The sequence below is a fragment of the Geotrypetes seraphini genome, chromosome 12 (genome assembly GCF_902459505.1).
Source record: "Geotrypetes seraphini chromosome 12, aGeoSer1.1, whole genome shotgun sequence".
NCBI classification, from domain to species: Eukaryota; Metazoa; Chordata; class Amphibia; order Gymnophiona; family Dermophiidae; genus Geotrypetes; species Geotrypetes seraphini.
In genome coordinates this window covers 94,444,120-94,459,644 of record NC_047095.1, presented here as the reverse complement: position 1 = coordinate 94,459,644, position 15,525 = coordinate 94,444,120, and the positions used below count along the sequence as shown (strand labels likewise).

The 15,525-nt window shown below is 43.8% G+C and overlaps 1 protein-coding gene across 9 annotated transcripts in view; it reads left to right on the top strand.

Annotated features, from left to right (window-relative positions):
• PDE4DIP (phosphodiesterase 4D interacting protein) overlaps positions 1-3,512 on the top strand; it is a 533,445-nt gene extending 529,933 nt beyond the window's left edge. For 8 of the 9 annotated variants that reach the window (XM_033916500.1, XM_033916501.1, XM_033916498.1 and 5 more), the window contains one exon: positions 1,117-3,512. In XM_033916500.1, the coding sequence (XP_033772391.1) occupies positions 1,117-1,247 (131 nt within the window). In that variant the 3' untranslated portion in view covers positions 1,248-3,512. The remainder of the gene's footprint in view (positions 1-1,116) is intronic. The other variant, XM_033916496.1, reaches the window with a different exon arrangement.
• The last annotated feature ends 12,013 nt before the right edge of the window (positions 3,513-15,525 follow it).

Here is a 15,525-nt window from a genome sequence, read left to right as displayed (position 1 = left end):
TTATCTCCATGGGTGTTGGAACAGGGGAGGCCACAGGGGCTATGACCTCCCCAAAGATTGGCAGTCGCCAGTCAGTTATGGCTTACTCAAGTTTCAAGTTTAATAGTTTCTTTGATTTGTTCACATAAACCAATTTCAATGCGATTTACATCAGTTAGAAATAAAATAAAATAATAAAATCCACATACATGACATACACTGCTAATTGATAATAGAACATTAGGAGGGGAGGTAGCTTAATTACAATAATAAAAAAAATAAAATCGGGTATAGGACACATGGGTTGGGAAACAAATACCCACATATTTCTATGACCTCCTCATCCTAACCTAAAGTATAGTAAGACTGGTCTATTAAAAAGCATCTTTAAATAGCTCTTTAGGAGACTTTTAAATTTGTTCAATAGTTTTTCTTCTCTTAGGTTAAGTGGGAGTAAGTTCCAGATTTGGGGAGCTGAAACAGAAAAAATCCCCACCCCCTCCCCCTCCCGATGCTGTACTTTTAAATTTTTGGGCAGCCACCACACAGCTTCAAGTAGGCTTGTCCTGGAACCCGTTATTCTACTTCTGGGGGGCAGGCCTGCTCGTTGATGCTGTGCAGCGACTGCCTAATGATTAAAAGTTAATTGTTTAAATGGTTAAAAGTACAGCGCCGGGAGGAGGTGGATGGGAGAGTTGGGAGCTGGTGAGCAGCTGTGCCACAGGATTCTGCTGACTAGGGCAGAGCTTTGGGGCCCCCTCCCCCCCCAAACAAAACAGCTTTCTACTGCCTATGGTCTTATCTGCAGGACATCCCTATACAAGACTCAATTCTAGCAACCTAGGTACTATAACAATCTCAACCTGCCTTCTTCCATTTAGTATTATCTGTGTTAGACAAATGCTAGATTGTGCATGACAAGTGAAAGGAATAAGGGTTTGAAGTTAAGCCAAACTGTTCTGCGCATCCCATGCTCTGCCTTCTTATCACAACAGACAGTGTGCATTTATTCCCAGATATGACATGCAGGGTTTTTAAAAAAAATCTCTTATACTTTCTGCTGTTTGTAGAGTAAAACTGTTACTATGATTTCATGACAGACCATAGAGTGGGCTCTCTGTTCTCTCTCTTCTGTAGGTGAAATCCAGGAACGCTCTCCTAAGTACCAGAGTCATGTGACCCCTCTCTTCCAGGAACCACTGAGGAAAAGAAGTAGCCTGAAGTCCCAGAAGAGAAGAGAGGAATGGAGCACTCCTTGTTTTATTTAAGTCCTTTTTACTTAGCCAAGCCAAAGTCCCTTCTGCACAAGCTGCTGTATAGTTGATTTTCTAGGCCTTGGATTGACTTTTTGGAGTGAATTGCGGATGCTGTGTGTACTTGTGCAGGAGAACAGAGATTTGCTACTGCAGTGTTGTGTTGTGGGCACTGTATTATTTTGGGACTGTGCTGCAGCCTTATTACAGGGATAACAGTAGCCTGCTGAGGCTAGACTTCATGTTAAATGAATGAATCTTTTGGAACTGTGTAGCATTTCAGGTTTTCCCACACACTGAAATTTGCCAGTGCAATATTATTCAAAACTACAGTACTACTGCTGTAAGGTGGTGGCTGAATTGTGTGTGGCCTGCCTTTACAACACAATCCATTAAGCTGCTAGTTTTCTCCCAGGATCGAAAACAAATTATACTTTGATTATACTTTGTACTGCACCTACTATGACTGATGTAATTATGTTGCGACCCTGGCGCTTTAGACTCTATGGCTGAACTGTGCCAGTTTCTAAATCTACCATTAACAATAATGTCTGATTCTACACCCATCTTACTCTATTTGGATAGGAGTTTATTATTGTAGCCAGCATGAGCTGAGACGGAGATGCCCTCACAAAGCATTAAGACGTCAGAAAGAAAGAGCTTTTGTAGAATTCTGTAGAATTGGTCAGACCTTAATGTTGTTCCATCTTTTATTGCTGCACGGGATTCCTCAATCAAAGAATACACCTGAGCAGCGAGCTTAGTGTCCATCTCATTGCGAGATTGCGCTGCACTACAAGACACTGTTAACTCAAAACCTCACTTCATAGTGATTACGATACGAGTCAGCTGACCTTTAATGTGTCAGTTAGTAAATGGCAGTAATGTGATGAACTGCTGTGCCACTAGCATCCCTGTCAAAAAGAAAAGCAGACAACTAGCTCTATCAGAACTAAATACAACTTGCTGCCAGTGTCAGGATATCATTGAAAAGCACATCTGGCTAATGCCCCTCTTCAATATCAATAGTAAATATGGCTGCTGATGTCTGGAAGTACTTTTGCCTTTTTCTCCCCTCTAATACAGTCATGTTATATGTCTCTATATCTGATGACAAATGGGTGACAGGTAACAAAGAATTTGTAGAAGACAGTCATTGGTGGCACTGACATTTGTGTGTTATCCCTATAGAAATAAACCTAATGAAAGCTATGATAATAATACTAGTGGCATACTCTGTATTCATCACATGACTTTATCTTCTCCAAAATAGTGTTGTCATAATGCTTTGAGTCACCGGGTAATTGAATGAGTACAACTAAACTAGGAACTAAGATAACCTTTTCAGGAGTCCGGCAAAGCTGAGCCATAACTGTCAGGTTACATTGATTGTTCACAAGGACACTCGGTGGGAGGTTGTGCTTGAGGCACAACCTGGACAGATGCCAAGAAAACATCTTTCTAGCTGCCACTCACACCTCAGATGTTTCTAGGAGAAATTCAGCATCAGAACAACTGTCTGAGAACATGCACGGGTTTGTACAGAACCTGCTTCTTTTTATTGTTCCAGGAAATGCTTATTGATTTGGATACAGTGGTGAATGTTGGGAAGATGAAGTTGAGAAGAGCGCTACTCTTATCCTTAACTTTAGGTGTATATTATTTATTTTCAGGAGTCATACCTCACATCCTTGGCAATCTTCCTTTAGTTTATACAGGTTATTGCTGTTTTAATTATTACATATCTGCATGAACAATTCTCAGAGAAGCTCATGTGCCTTTTCCCCTCTCTTCCACAGGGATGATATGGGGAAAAGAAACTTATGACGCTTTCAGATACCTGCTGTTCTTTGTGTTTGCACCTTTCTGAGTGCACTTTTGATTATATATTGTAAAGCCTAAATTATTTATTCAGCACCCTTTCCCCTCTCCCCATATCCTCACGCCCCCATTCAATTGCACTTCTGTGACTGTTAAGGATATGCTTTTCCTGCTGAAAACCACCAGCTCCAAGCTGCCTTGCCATTTGGGTAATGATGACATGCCTGTGAGCTCTTTTGTCTGTGTATAAATACTGGCTGATGCTTATGACATATCTATATATATTGTAAGGGGAGTACTGGTGAGGGAAGAAGTTCTGTATTGTAGCACGTTATGTGCTAATTAAAATGCCAGCCTGTCAGAGGACAGCTTTAAAAAAGGGAAGTCAACCATGTGTAACAAAGGGATCTGTCCTGTTTCCTGCTACTTTAACTCAAAAATAAATTTTTTAAAATTGTAGGTTTTCTTTTGTGTGATGTTGTCCTTTGGCATGAGTTAGCAGTTGTCACATACCACTGTGGAAACTAAATCAACAGTCCTCAGCTCCTCACACTACTCATCAAATTCACCCAGGCTGGGAAAGGTATGAGTTGCAGATAAAAAGAGGACCCTACTTCTCAAACCTTGGTGCTAAAGCTATGCTAGAAAGACCAGTCTCAAAAGGTCCTCTTGTGACACAACAACTCTGAATAATTTTCTAGCATCTGCACATTTGAACACCTCATGTGTTCTAATTTCCAGGTAATTAAAAAAATATATAACTGTCTTGGGGGAAAAGGTGACTAAAGTAGCAGATCCAAAATGTTGAAAATGGCTGATTCCAAGAGCATTCTGCAAAAGTTACATGTTTAAAGTCCTGTAACTTTCTTATTTTTTCACATGGATGGGGTTTGTTATATTAGAAATTGTCTTAACATAATTAATTAAAAATCTCATTTTTTGTTTCTGGTGACTTTTCCAGAGATGGTCATATATGTAATAAAAATTTTAAAAAGCACTGGTCCCAGTGCAGCTCCCTGGGACACTTCACTATTCACCATCTTACACTGAGAGAGTTCTCCATTTAAACCTATTCTGTGTTTACTCTTAACCGATTTCCAGTCCACAATAAGAGAGAGGTGATTAAATTTGCAGATGAAACTCAAATGTTCAAAGTTGTTAAAACACATGTAGACTGTGAAAAACTGCAGGAAGACCTGGTGTCCAAATGGCAGGTGAAATTCAATGTGGAAGAATAATCCAAATCATAGCTATCAGAGGCTAGGGGGGGTTAGTGTTCAAGAAAAGGATCTGGGTGTTATAGAGTAGATAATATGCTGCAGCCAAGAAACATAGAAACATAGAAGATGACGGCAGAAAAGGGCTACAGCCCATCAAGTCTGCCCACTCTGCTTACCCACCCCCTGTCTATGCCCTAATGACCCAATTTCCTTATCTTGACCCTCATAGGGATCCCACATGGGTATCCCATTTATTCTTAAAGTCTGGCACGCTGTCTGCCTCGATCACCTGCACTGGAAGCTTGTTCCAATGATCAACCACTCTCTCTGTGAAGAAATACTTTCTGGTGTCGCCATGAAATTTTCCGCCCCTGAGTTTGAGCGGGTGCCCTCTTGTGGCCGAGGGTCCCTTGAGAAAGAAAATATCATCTTCCACTTCGACACGTCCCGTGAGGTACTCCCCTCTCCCTACGTTCCTCAAGAGTGTAGAGCTGCAATTTGTTCAGTCTCTCTTCGTACGAGAGACCCTTGAGCCCCGAGATCATCCTGGTGGCCGTCCGTTGAACCGATTCAATTCTGCGCACATCTTTACTGTAATGTGGCCTCCAGAATTGCACACAGTACTCCAGGATACTAGGAATTATTAGCAAAGGGATGGTTAACAAGACTAAGAAGATTATAATGCCTCTGTATCGCTCAATAGTGCAACCTCACCTTGAGTACTGTGTTCAGTTCTAGTTCTGGTCTCCTTATCTCAAAAAAGATATAGCGGTACTAGAAAAAGTTCAAAGAAGAGCGACCAAGATGATAAAGGGGATGAGGAAAAACTAATCGCTATGGTTAGGACTCTTCAGCTTAGAAAAGACAGCTAAGAGGAGATAATAATAATAACAGTTTATATACCGCAGGACCGTGAAGTTCTATGCGGTTTATAATGATTAAAAGGTATTACAGATTGAGTGGAATAAACAAAGTTCAGAGTTAGTGAATAACAGTTCGAAGATCATTTGTTGAGGACTAAGATTGTATAGGTCAGTTACCTAAGTAATTCAGGAACAGATGTGTTTCTAGGCGTTTCCTGAATTCCCTATAAGTAGTAGGTACAAGCAGTTGTTCCAGGTCTTTACCCCATAATACTGCTTGATCTGAGAAAAGATGTTGGTGATGACTTTTAAATTTACAATCTCTAACCGGTGGAGAAACAAAGTTCAGATGTGAACTTCTCCTATGTCTGTTGGTTGTGAAAGAGAAAAGGTCTGTTATATATTTAGGGGCTAACACGTAAAGTACCTTGAAGCAAAAACAACCAAACTTGAACTTCACACGTGCCTCCATCGGCAGCCAGTGTAGAAGTCGATAGGAAGGTGTTACATGATCAAACTTCTTCAGTCCATAAAGTAGCCTAACAGCTGCATTTTGTACCAGTTGCAATCGCCACATATTTTTCTGGGAGAGTGCCAAGTAACATAGAAACATAGAAATAGACGGCAGATAAGGGCCACGGCCCATCTAGTCTGCCCACCCCAATGACCCTCTCCTACCTTTCTCTGTGAATAGATCCCATGTGTCTATCCCACTTGGCCTTAAAATCAGGCACGCTGCTGGCCTCAATATCCTGAAGTGGAAGACTATTCCAGCGATCAACCACCCTTTCAGTGAAAAAGAATTTCCTGGTGTCCCCGTGCAGTTTCCTGCCCCTGATTTTCCACGGATGCCCCCTTATTGCTGCGGGACCCTTGAAAAAGAAGATATCTTCTTCCACCTCGATGCGGCCCATGAGATACTTGAATATCTCGATCATGTCACCCTCTCTCTGCATTCCTCGAGTGAGTACAGCTGCAACTTATCCAGCCGTTCCTCGTACGGGAGATCCTTGAGTCCCGAGACCATCCGGGTGGCCATTCTCTGGACCGACTCCAGTCTCAGCACATCCTTACGGTAATGCGGCCTCCAGAATTGCACACAGTATTCCAGGTGGGGCCTCACCATGGATCTATACAATGGCATAATGACTTCAGGCTTACGGCTGACGTAACTCCTGCGTATGCAACCTATGATTTGCCTTGCCTTGGATGAAGCTTGCTCTACTTGATTGGCAGTCTTCATGTTCTCACTGACTATCACCCCTAAGTCTCGTTCTGCTTCAGTTCTTGTTAGGATCTCGCCATTAAGGGTGTAAGTCTTGCATGGATTTTGGCTGCCCAGGTGCATGACTTTGCATTTTTTGGCATTGAAGCTGAGTTGCCAGGACCTAGACCAGCGCTCCAGTAGGAGTAGGTCATGCATCATGTTGTCGGACATTGAATTTATGTCTATTGTGCTTTTGCCCACTACATTGCTTAGTTTGGCGTCATCGGCGAATAATGTTATTTTACCTCGCAGCCCTTCTGCCAATTCTCTTATAAAGATGTTGAATAGGATCGGGCCCAGGACCGAGCCCTGCGGCACTCCACTGATTACCTCCGTCATTTCGGAGGGGGTGCCGTTCACCACTACCCTCTGAAGCCTACCTCCAAGCCAGTTCCCAACCCATTTCGTCAATGTGACACCCAATCCTATAGAATTCATCTTGCTCAGCAACCTGCGGTGTGGTACGCTATCGAATGCTTTACTGAAGTCCAGGTATACGATGTCCAGGGACTCCCCAACATCCAGCTTCCTCATCACCCTGTCAGAGAAGCTGATCAGGTTGGATTGGCAGGATCTCCCCTTATTAAATCCATGTTGACAGGGATCCCGTAGATTCTCCTCGTTCAGGATCGTATCCAATTGGCGTTTGATTAGAGTTTTCATTAGTTTGCACACTATTAATGTGAGACTCACCGGTCTATAGTTTGCTGTATCCAATTGGCGTTTGATTAGAGTTTCCATTAGTTTGCACACTATTAATGTGAGACTCAGCAGTCTATAATTTGCTGTCTCCATCTTGGAGCCTTTCTTGTGAAGTGGAATGACGTTAGCCGTCTTCCAGTCCAACGGGATGTTGCCCGTACTAAGGGAGAGATTGAAGAGCGCGGATAGCGGTTCCGCCAAGACATCACACAACTCCCTGAGCACCCTGGGATGTAGGTTGTCAGGCCCCATTGCCTTGTTAACCTTAAGCTTTGACAGCTCGCAGTAGACACCGCTGGGTGTAAACTTGAAATTACTAAACGGGTCATCTGCGTCAACCCTTGTCTGTAGCTGAGGGCTGAGTCCTGGCGCCTCGCGGGTGAAGACTGAGCAGAAATATTCATTTAACAGTTGGGCTTTTTCCGAGTCCGCTTCTACATAGTCTCCGTCTGGTTTCCTAAGAAGTACTATCCCGCCTGAGTTCTTATTTCTGTCACTTATATACCTGAAGAAGGATTTATCTCCTTTCTGGATGTTCTTCGCTAGAGACTCCTCCATGCGGAATTTGGCCTCCCTAACTGCTGTTTTGACGGCTTTTGACTTGGCCAGATAGACTTCCCTAGAGTCCTGTTTCCCTGATTGTTTGTAAGAGATGAATGCTTTTTTCTTCTCCTTGATGAGGTCCGAAATCTCCGCAGAGAACCACTGTAGCTTATTGTTCCTTCGCCGTTTACTTACTGATTTAACATAGCGGTTTGTTGCTTCTTGTATGGTGGCTTTCAAAGTCGACCACATTTCTTCCACGTTATCGGTTTCTGCTTGGCTTTGTAGCGCCTGGTGAACGAAGTCTCCCATTTATTTGAAGTTTGTGTCCTTGAATTTGAGGACCTTGGTCAGTGTGGTAGATTTAGTGAAACTTTTCCTGAGATTGAACCATACCATGTTGTGGTCACTGGAGGCCAATGTGTCGCCCACCGAGACCTCTGTGACACTTTCTCCATTGGTAAGTATCAGGTCTAGTATTGCCTGATCCCTTGTTGGTTCCAACACCAGTTGCCTGAGTCTTGCTCCCTTCATAGAATAGGCGATGTTACAATAATCGAGTTGACTCAGTATGAGGGATTGTACCAGAATTCTAAATGATGAGACATCGAAGTAAGCTCTGATGGACCGAAGCTTCCAGATGGTGAGAAAGATCTTTCTAATCAAGGAGTCTACCTGGTCCATGAAGGTCAGACTCTGGTCCAGTGTTACTCCCAATACCTTCATAGTGGTTGAATGGTATGATTAAGGTTATTGATGCAAAGTGATGCTTTAGTGTCAAGTGGGTGTGGCGATGCTTTAAAAATTTTGTTTTCTCTGGGTTTAGCTTTAGTCTGAACTCAGTCATCCATTACTCCATCCGATTTAGTACCTCTGTTGCTTTGGGGGGTGACTTCTGAGATAGAGGTATTGAATGGGATGATTATCGTGAAGTCATCAGCATAGCTAAATAGTTTTATCCCCAGCTGGGATAGTTGCGCACCCAATGAGGATATATACACATTGAAGAGCAGAGGGGATAATTGTGACCCCCTGTGGCACGCCAGATGAATTGCTCCATGTAGCAGAGAGATCGTAATTGAAATGGACTTGGTAGGTATGGGATATGAGGAAACCTCTAAACCAGTTTAATACCTCTCCTCTGATTCCAATTGCATCTAGGCATTGTAACAGTTTCCCATGGTCTACCAAGTCAAAGGCAGAGCTCATGTCAAATTGCATAATCAGGGCATAGAGGCCCTTACAAAACAAGTAGCACAAATTATCCAGGATAGCTGTAATTACTGTCTCAGTGCTAAACAGAGGCCTAAAACCTGATTGAGTTTCATGCAAAAGAGAGAATTGGTCGAGATATTCCATCAGTTGGGTGTGTACCAATCCTTCCATGATTTTCACAATGAATGGAATGGATGCTACTGGTCTATAGTTGGTTACTGATGTTGATGATTATTTACGATTTTTTTGGAATTGGGGTTATTATGATATGACTATTATTAGTGAGGAATTTTCCATTGGTTAGGCTATTGGTTAAATAATTCAACAGTGATGGTTTAAAGTCTAATGGAGCTGTTTTCATAATTTCTGGGGGACATGAGTCCAGGACACAGTATGATTTAGAGTATTTGTTATATAACTTGATATAGTTATTCCATTCAAAATTGTGGAAGGAACTCCAAATCATGTCCGCTGATATTTCATTTCCATGTATATCAGTTAATTGATGTTCACATGCAACAATTGTCGAGTGGTTATTTCTTAGGTTTTTAATTTTTGAATCGAAATGTAATGCTAGATCATTTGCTGAAGGTAGCTTGATATTAGGCATTGGTTGAGTGTGGTGTGTGGTGTCAAATAAATTTGTAACTATGTTGAACAGTTCTTTTGTTCAGAACAGCTCCACTACCAACGGGAGCTGCCCGACGCCTCAGCACACCTCTTCACGGCAGGGATCTGAATCGGGACGGTGTGGGAGACGAACTCTGCCTCCTGACATCCCTAGCAGGGCTCTAAACATGAATCTCCTGCTTCAGAACAGCTCCACTACCAACAGGGGGGGGGGGGAAAGACTGAACTCTGATGCTATATGATCCCTTACTAGAAACTATTGTCTACCTCTAACCAAGTTTCTAACACCTGTTAAGCTGTTAAACTGCAAGTAATTGTCTAACCCCTCTTTGCTCTTATCTCACTAGCAGCAATTGGTGCTCAGTCTTCATCCAACCCAGCTTGCTTGTTTTCTGTTTTGTTTTGTTTTTTTCCTTCTCTCTCCTCCAGTTGTCTCACTAGCAACAATTTGACACCAAGCTCCCATTTTAGCTCTGTCATACTTGACCCTCCATTAGGCTCCAGCTGCAACGGTAGGACTGGCCAGGACCTGATAGTGAGATCCTCTTGAAACTCTTCCAGCCCAGCTCCTCAATCCCCCCATCCTATCATGCCCCCAATTCTCTAGGCCACCCCCCTTCCCACCACTTTTCAAACCACCCTCTTCCCTGCCTCCATTCCTACCACATCCCCAACACTCCTTACGACACTATACTTCACCATCCCCATCATTACAGGCCAAGGCAGATACGGTGATCTTACCCCCCAGCACAAAAAAAACCACACCAGGAACCCTGCCAACCTCATCCCCATTCTATCCTCCCCACCAGCCATACTCTCAAACTGGCACTCATCAATGCAAGATCAGTTAACAACAAGACCTTCCTCCTATACGACCTCATCCGTGACAAGACTTGGGATGCCCTCATGATCACTGAAACCTGACTCCAAGACAATGATGGGATAGCACTAGGCGAACTATGTCTTCCAGGCTACCAGGCCCTAACCTGCTCACGTACCTCTGGGAAAGGAGGTGGAGTGACTACCATCATCAAAACCTCCATCACACCAAAACTGATAAACTCTATAAACATTCCCTCCCTAGAAGCTCTTGCCTTCACCATAGGCCACAAACACAAAATCGCCATCATACTCCTCTACAAAGCCCCCAACTCCCCAACAGATACCCTAGAGACCCTCCTCGAATTCATCACTGAACTGTCCATCTCCCACAAACATGTGACCATCCTGGGAGATTTCAATTTCCCGGACTACCCCAACACCTCAGGACAAAGAGACAGCTTCCTCTCCTCCTTCACCGACCTGGGATTTCATCAAGCTATAACCACCCCTATACACTCAGCAGGCAACATCTTAGACTTAATCTTCACCCTCAGAGACCCAACTGCAGAACACCAACAAACAATCTACACCACCACACCTGTCCCATGGTCAGACCACCACCTCATTGAATTCCAACTCCCACTCGAAACTACCCTAGCCCCGCGTAAAGAACCTAACCCTCCCACCCTACGCCAACTCCCTAACTCAGTCAGCCCTCCAGCCATGGCCGCAGGCATTTGTACCCTGAATGAAACCTGCACCCAACATCCCCACTCCATCGACCTAGCAGCCTCCACGTGGCACTCCAACATCCATTCCCTCTATAACAGCCTTGCCCAGACAAAAACAACTCGAATAACCACCAATAAAACACCTGCTCCCTGGTACACCCCAGTGACCTCCAATCCACAAAACGATCTCTGAGGAAAGCAGAAAGGAATTGGATCAAACACCCAAATTCAGAAACCAAAGCCCACTGGAAAAGCACATCCATCACCTACAAAGCTGCCATCCTAGAAGCGAAGAAAACCTACTACTCTCGCCTCCTACAATTAGCCCCTGCTAGATCCAAACAACTATTCACCCTCACAAACCAACTCTTCACCAGTGTCCAAGGAAAAAGCCAACCAACAACCAAACAGAACTTGATAGTGAGACTCTCTCGAACTTCTTCCAGTCTAAAGTACAAACCATTCGCAACAATCTTGACACCAACACCAACCACTCCTGCCCATTCCCAGCCTAACCCAAATACCCCATCCTCTACCACTCTCCCCCCAACTTGATATGGCCACCCATGCCAAGTTTCTTGATACCCTGAAAGAACTCAAACCCTCCAACATTATCCTCGATCCCTGCCCATCCAGCCTCCTGCTGTCCACAGAAGATGCCATGGCAGAATCCATCCTCCCCATCATTAACACCTCCCTCTCCACAGGGACAGTTCCCCTCAGCTGGAAATCAACTATTATCAAACCCACTCTCAAAAAACCCACCCTTGCCCCTAATGAACCCAGCAACTATTGCCCGGTCTCCAACCTCCCATTTGTCTCCAAACTCCTAGAACGAATTGTACTCCGCCAACTACACCCTTTCATAGAAGAACAAGCGGCCCTGCCCCCTGCTCAATCCGGCTTCCGAACAGGCCACAGCACAGAGTCAGTACTCCTAGATATCATCGATGACAGCTGGTCAATACTCGACAAAGGCAGCGATGCCCTACTAGTCCTACTTGACCTCAGTGCTGCCTTTGACATGGTTGACCACCACCTCCTCATATCCAGACTCTATGACCTTGGAATCAAGGACTCTGCCCTCCAATGGTTCACCTCCTTCCTCCACCAAAGGACCCAAACTGTCCTACTAGGGACGCACAAATCTAACCCCAAGCCTATCAAATATGGCGTTCCCCAAGGCGCCCTTCTATCCCCCCTCCTATTCAACCTCTACATCAGACCTGTCATTGATATAGCGCAGAAGTACAACATTAAAAGCCACTCCTATGCCGATGACATCCAGCTGCTCCGCCCTCTAGGCGAAAACCGATCGTCCCAAATTGCTAACCTCCAACACTGCCTCTCTGACATGAAAACCTGGATGACAAACGACAAACTACAACTGAACGCCTCTAAGACCGAACTCTTATGGATCAGGAAAAAAAACACCAAATACACATGCCCAGCACTATCATGGGACTCCACTCTACTAACGGCAACAGATCAAGTACGCAGCCTAGGAGTAACCTTAGACTGACACCTATCCCTATCCACCCACATATCCCAAGTAGTCTCTACCTCCTTCTACTACCTCCGCCAACTGAGAAGGATCAAACCCTACATCTCCACACCTGACCTAGCCCAACTCCTCTACGCATATGTTCTCTCCAGAATGGATTACTGCAACTCCCTATTTAATGGAATAACCAAAAAAGATCTCAAGCGCCTCCAACGGGTCCAAAATGCAGCTATCCGCCTCCTACACAGCCTCAACTACCATGATCCCATCTCCCCAGCACTCTGCGCTGAACACTGGCTCCCAATTAGCCAACGCTATGCATTCAAGGCCCTGGCAATAGCACACAAAAGAATTTATGCCACCACCCCCTCCTACATAAAATCCAAGCTACCCATCTACATCCCCACCCGCACCTCCGCTCAGAAACAGAGATACGCCTATGCATTCCCCCCGGAAGGTCCCTCCTCTCAGAAACCGCCCGCAAACGCTCCTACAGCCACTTCATTCCCCAACTCTGGAACCAACTCCCCCCTCAACTCAGACTACAGAACTCACTAATGACATTCTGGAAAATGGTAAAGACCCTCCTCTTCAACTAAAGGTCACCCTCAGTCTACACCCAACCCCCTTAAACCCCACCTCTACCCTTCTTTCTCCATTCTAATCTTCTGCCTAAATTTCTGTATAGTCCACTCTCAACTTGTATCTAAACTAAACTACTTATATTTAACTTACTGTTCTTAATTTGCTGTATAGTCCCTATATCTAAACTGCTGCACAGTCTCGTATGTCCAAGTATTTAAATCAAATGTGCTGGGTGGAGAGGACTTACAAACTAGTTGAAGGATAGAGAGGTCAAAATTGTGGACTAACAATACTGTAAATAAGACTTCTCAATATATATGGAACTGAAAGTATAAATATATAAATTGCATCTATACATTCTTCACATACACTAAGAAAATGTGCGATCCGACCAAGAGCCTAGACTCCTATAGCCGAACACACTGTCCCATCACAGTGTATGGCTTTAGTATAAAAATGCTGGCTAAGGCAAAATGCTCTTTGTGTAATAACAATAAAGATTTTCAGTGGCAAGAAAAATAAGTTCACTTAACTTAAAGAGTTGTTACAGGTCCTGGCATGGACCATGTTTCGAGGGTCTTTTTCAAGGAACCCAAGAAAAGAGAGGTTTTAGACTTCAAATGCCAAGGAAAAACATGTGATTCAGATGAGAGAGAAATTTTTCATATAATGGAGGAACTCTTCCAAACTACTGTATAATCTTGTATGTCCAATTCACTCCATTGTGAATGTTTACTTGTAAACCATTCTGAGCTACTGGGAGGATGGGATAAAAATCTAAATAAATAAATTTTGTATTAGCTCCTTTTGAGCTAGTGTTAGATGAGTTAATTTTGGATGAGTAAAATGTTTTGCGTTTTTCTTTTATCTGTTTGTAGAGTTTTATGTTGGATCTCCAGTTGTTTCGGTCTGACTGTTTTCCTATTTTTTTCCAGATTCTTTCTAAATGTCTTACTGATTGTTTCATTGTTAGGAGTTCGATGTCAAACCATTTGTTGTAGTTATTTGAGCAGCTTTTACGCTTTCGTTTAGGGGCAATTTTATCTAAAATGGATGTGCTAATTTTCATCCAGTGATCATAGAAATTAACTCCTTCTTCTATCTTCTACTCTATGAGATATGATTGAAGTCTACAAAACCCTGAGTGGTGTAGAATGGATACAAGTGGATTTATTTATTTACTGCATCAAGATTTACAAGGACTAGGGGGACACTTGCAGTTACAGAGTAATACTTTTAAAACCAATAGGAGGAAATATTTTTTTTCACTCTGAGAATAGTTAATCTATAGAATGCATTACCAGAGGGTGTGGTAAGAGCAGTTAATGTTCATTGTGTATATCCTGAAAACCTGACTGGCTGGAGTGCCTCCAGGACCAGATTTGGGAACCTCTGTATTAATGAAAGGCATCAAAAAAAAAGGAAGTTTTAAAGTCTGACGTACATTGTTAAAGGGAAGATTGTAGTATGAAATGACAGATCAACATACTCCAGAGCTCTGGGCCTTGAACAAAGTAAATTGAGCACTGCGTATTAATCACAAACAATCTCTTTAAAGGAGGGAACAATCAAATGATTCCGATTAGAGAATGACATGGTGGCTGTTACCCGCGGCTAGCTGCGGGTAACCCGCCGAAACGGTGAGGGAGGGAAAAAGTGCTCACTGTGGGTACAGGGACAAGGCCATCTACTGCCCCATTGAGCGGTGAATGGTATTGTCTCCGCAGTTAAGGGAGGGAACCCACGCAGTCACCAATCACGCGCAGCCCCCTCCCTCCCGCATCTATCTATCTCCATCCCTCCCTCCCCCCCTTACCTTCGTGGCGCGTTAGTGTAATTTGTGCAGGCCGCCGGAGCCTGCCTGAAGTCACGTGTGTTTGCGGGCAGAAGCTTCTCTGATGCAACCGGAAGTTGCTTCAGAGGAGAAGCTTCCACCCGCGACTTCAGGCAGGCTCCAGCAGCCTGCACAAATTACACTAATGTACCACGAAGGTAAGGGGGAGGGAGGGATATGCTCGGACCTTGTAAGGGGTGCTGAAGGGGAGTAGAGAGGAACAGACGCTGAAGGGAAATGGGGACGAGAGAGTGGGGTGAAGACATTGGAAGGGAAGGAGACAGAGATGCCAGACTAGGGGGGGGGGAGCGGAGGGAAGAAGATGGGTGCCAGACCAATTGGGTAGGGGGTGAAGGGAGAGGCACAGTAACAGAACACACAGTAACAGAACAAATGTAGCTATTACTCTTTCCATTTTATATATATGACATGATGAATTCCACCAAAAATTATAATTCAGTCTACTCCAGTTCTTCCTTTTACAAGTAATTTGTTGTATGGCAACCCCTGTCATTATAAGCAAAAGCTTATTATTGTTTGAAGATATCTGACTCTT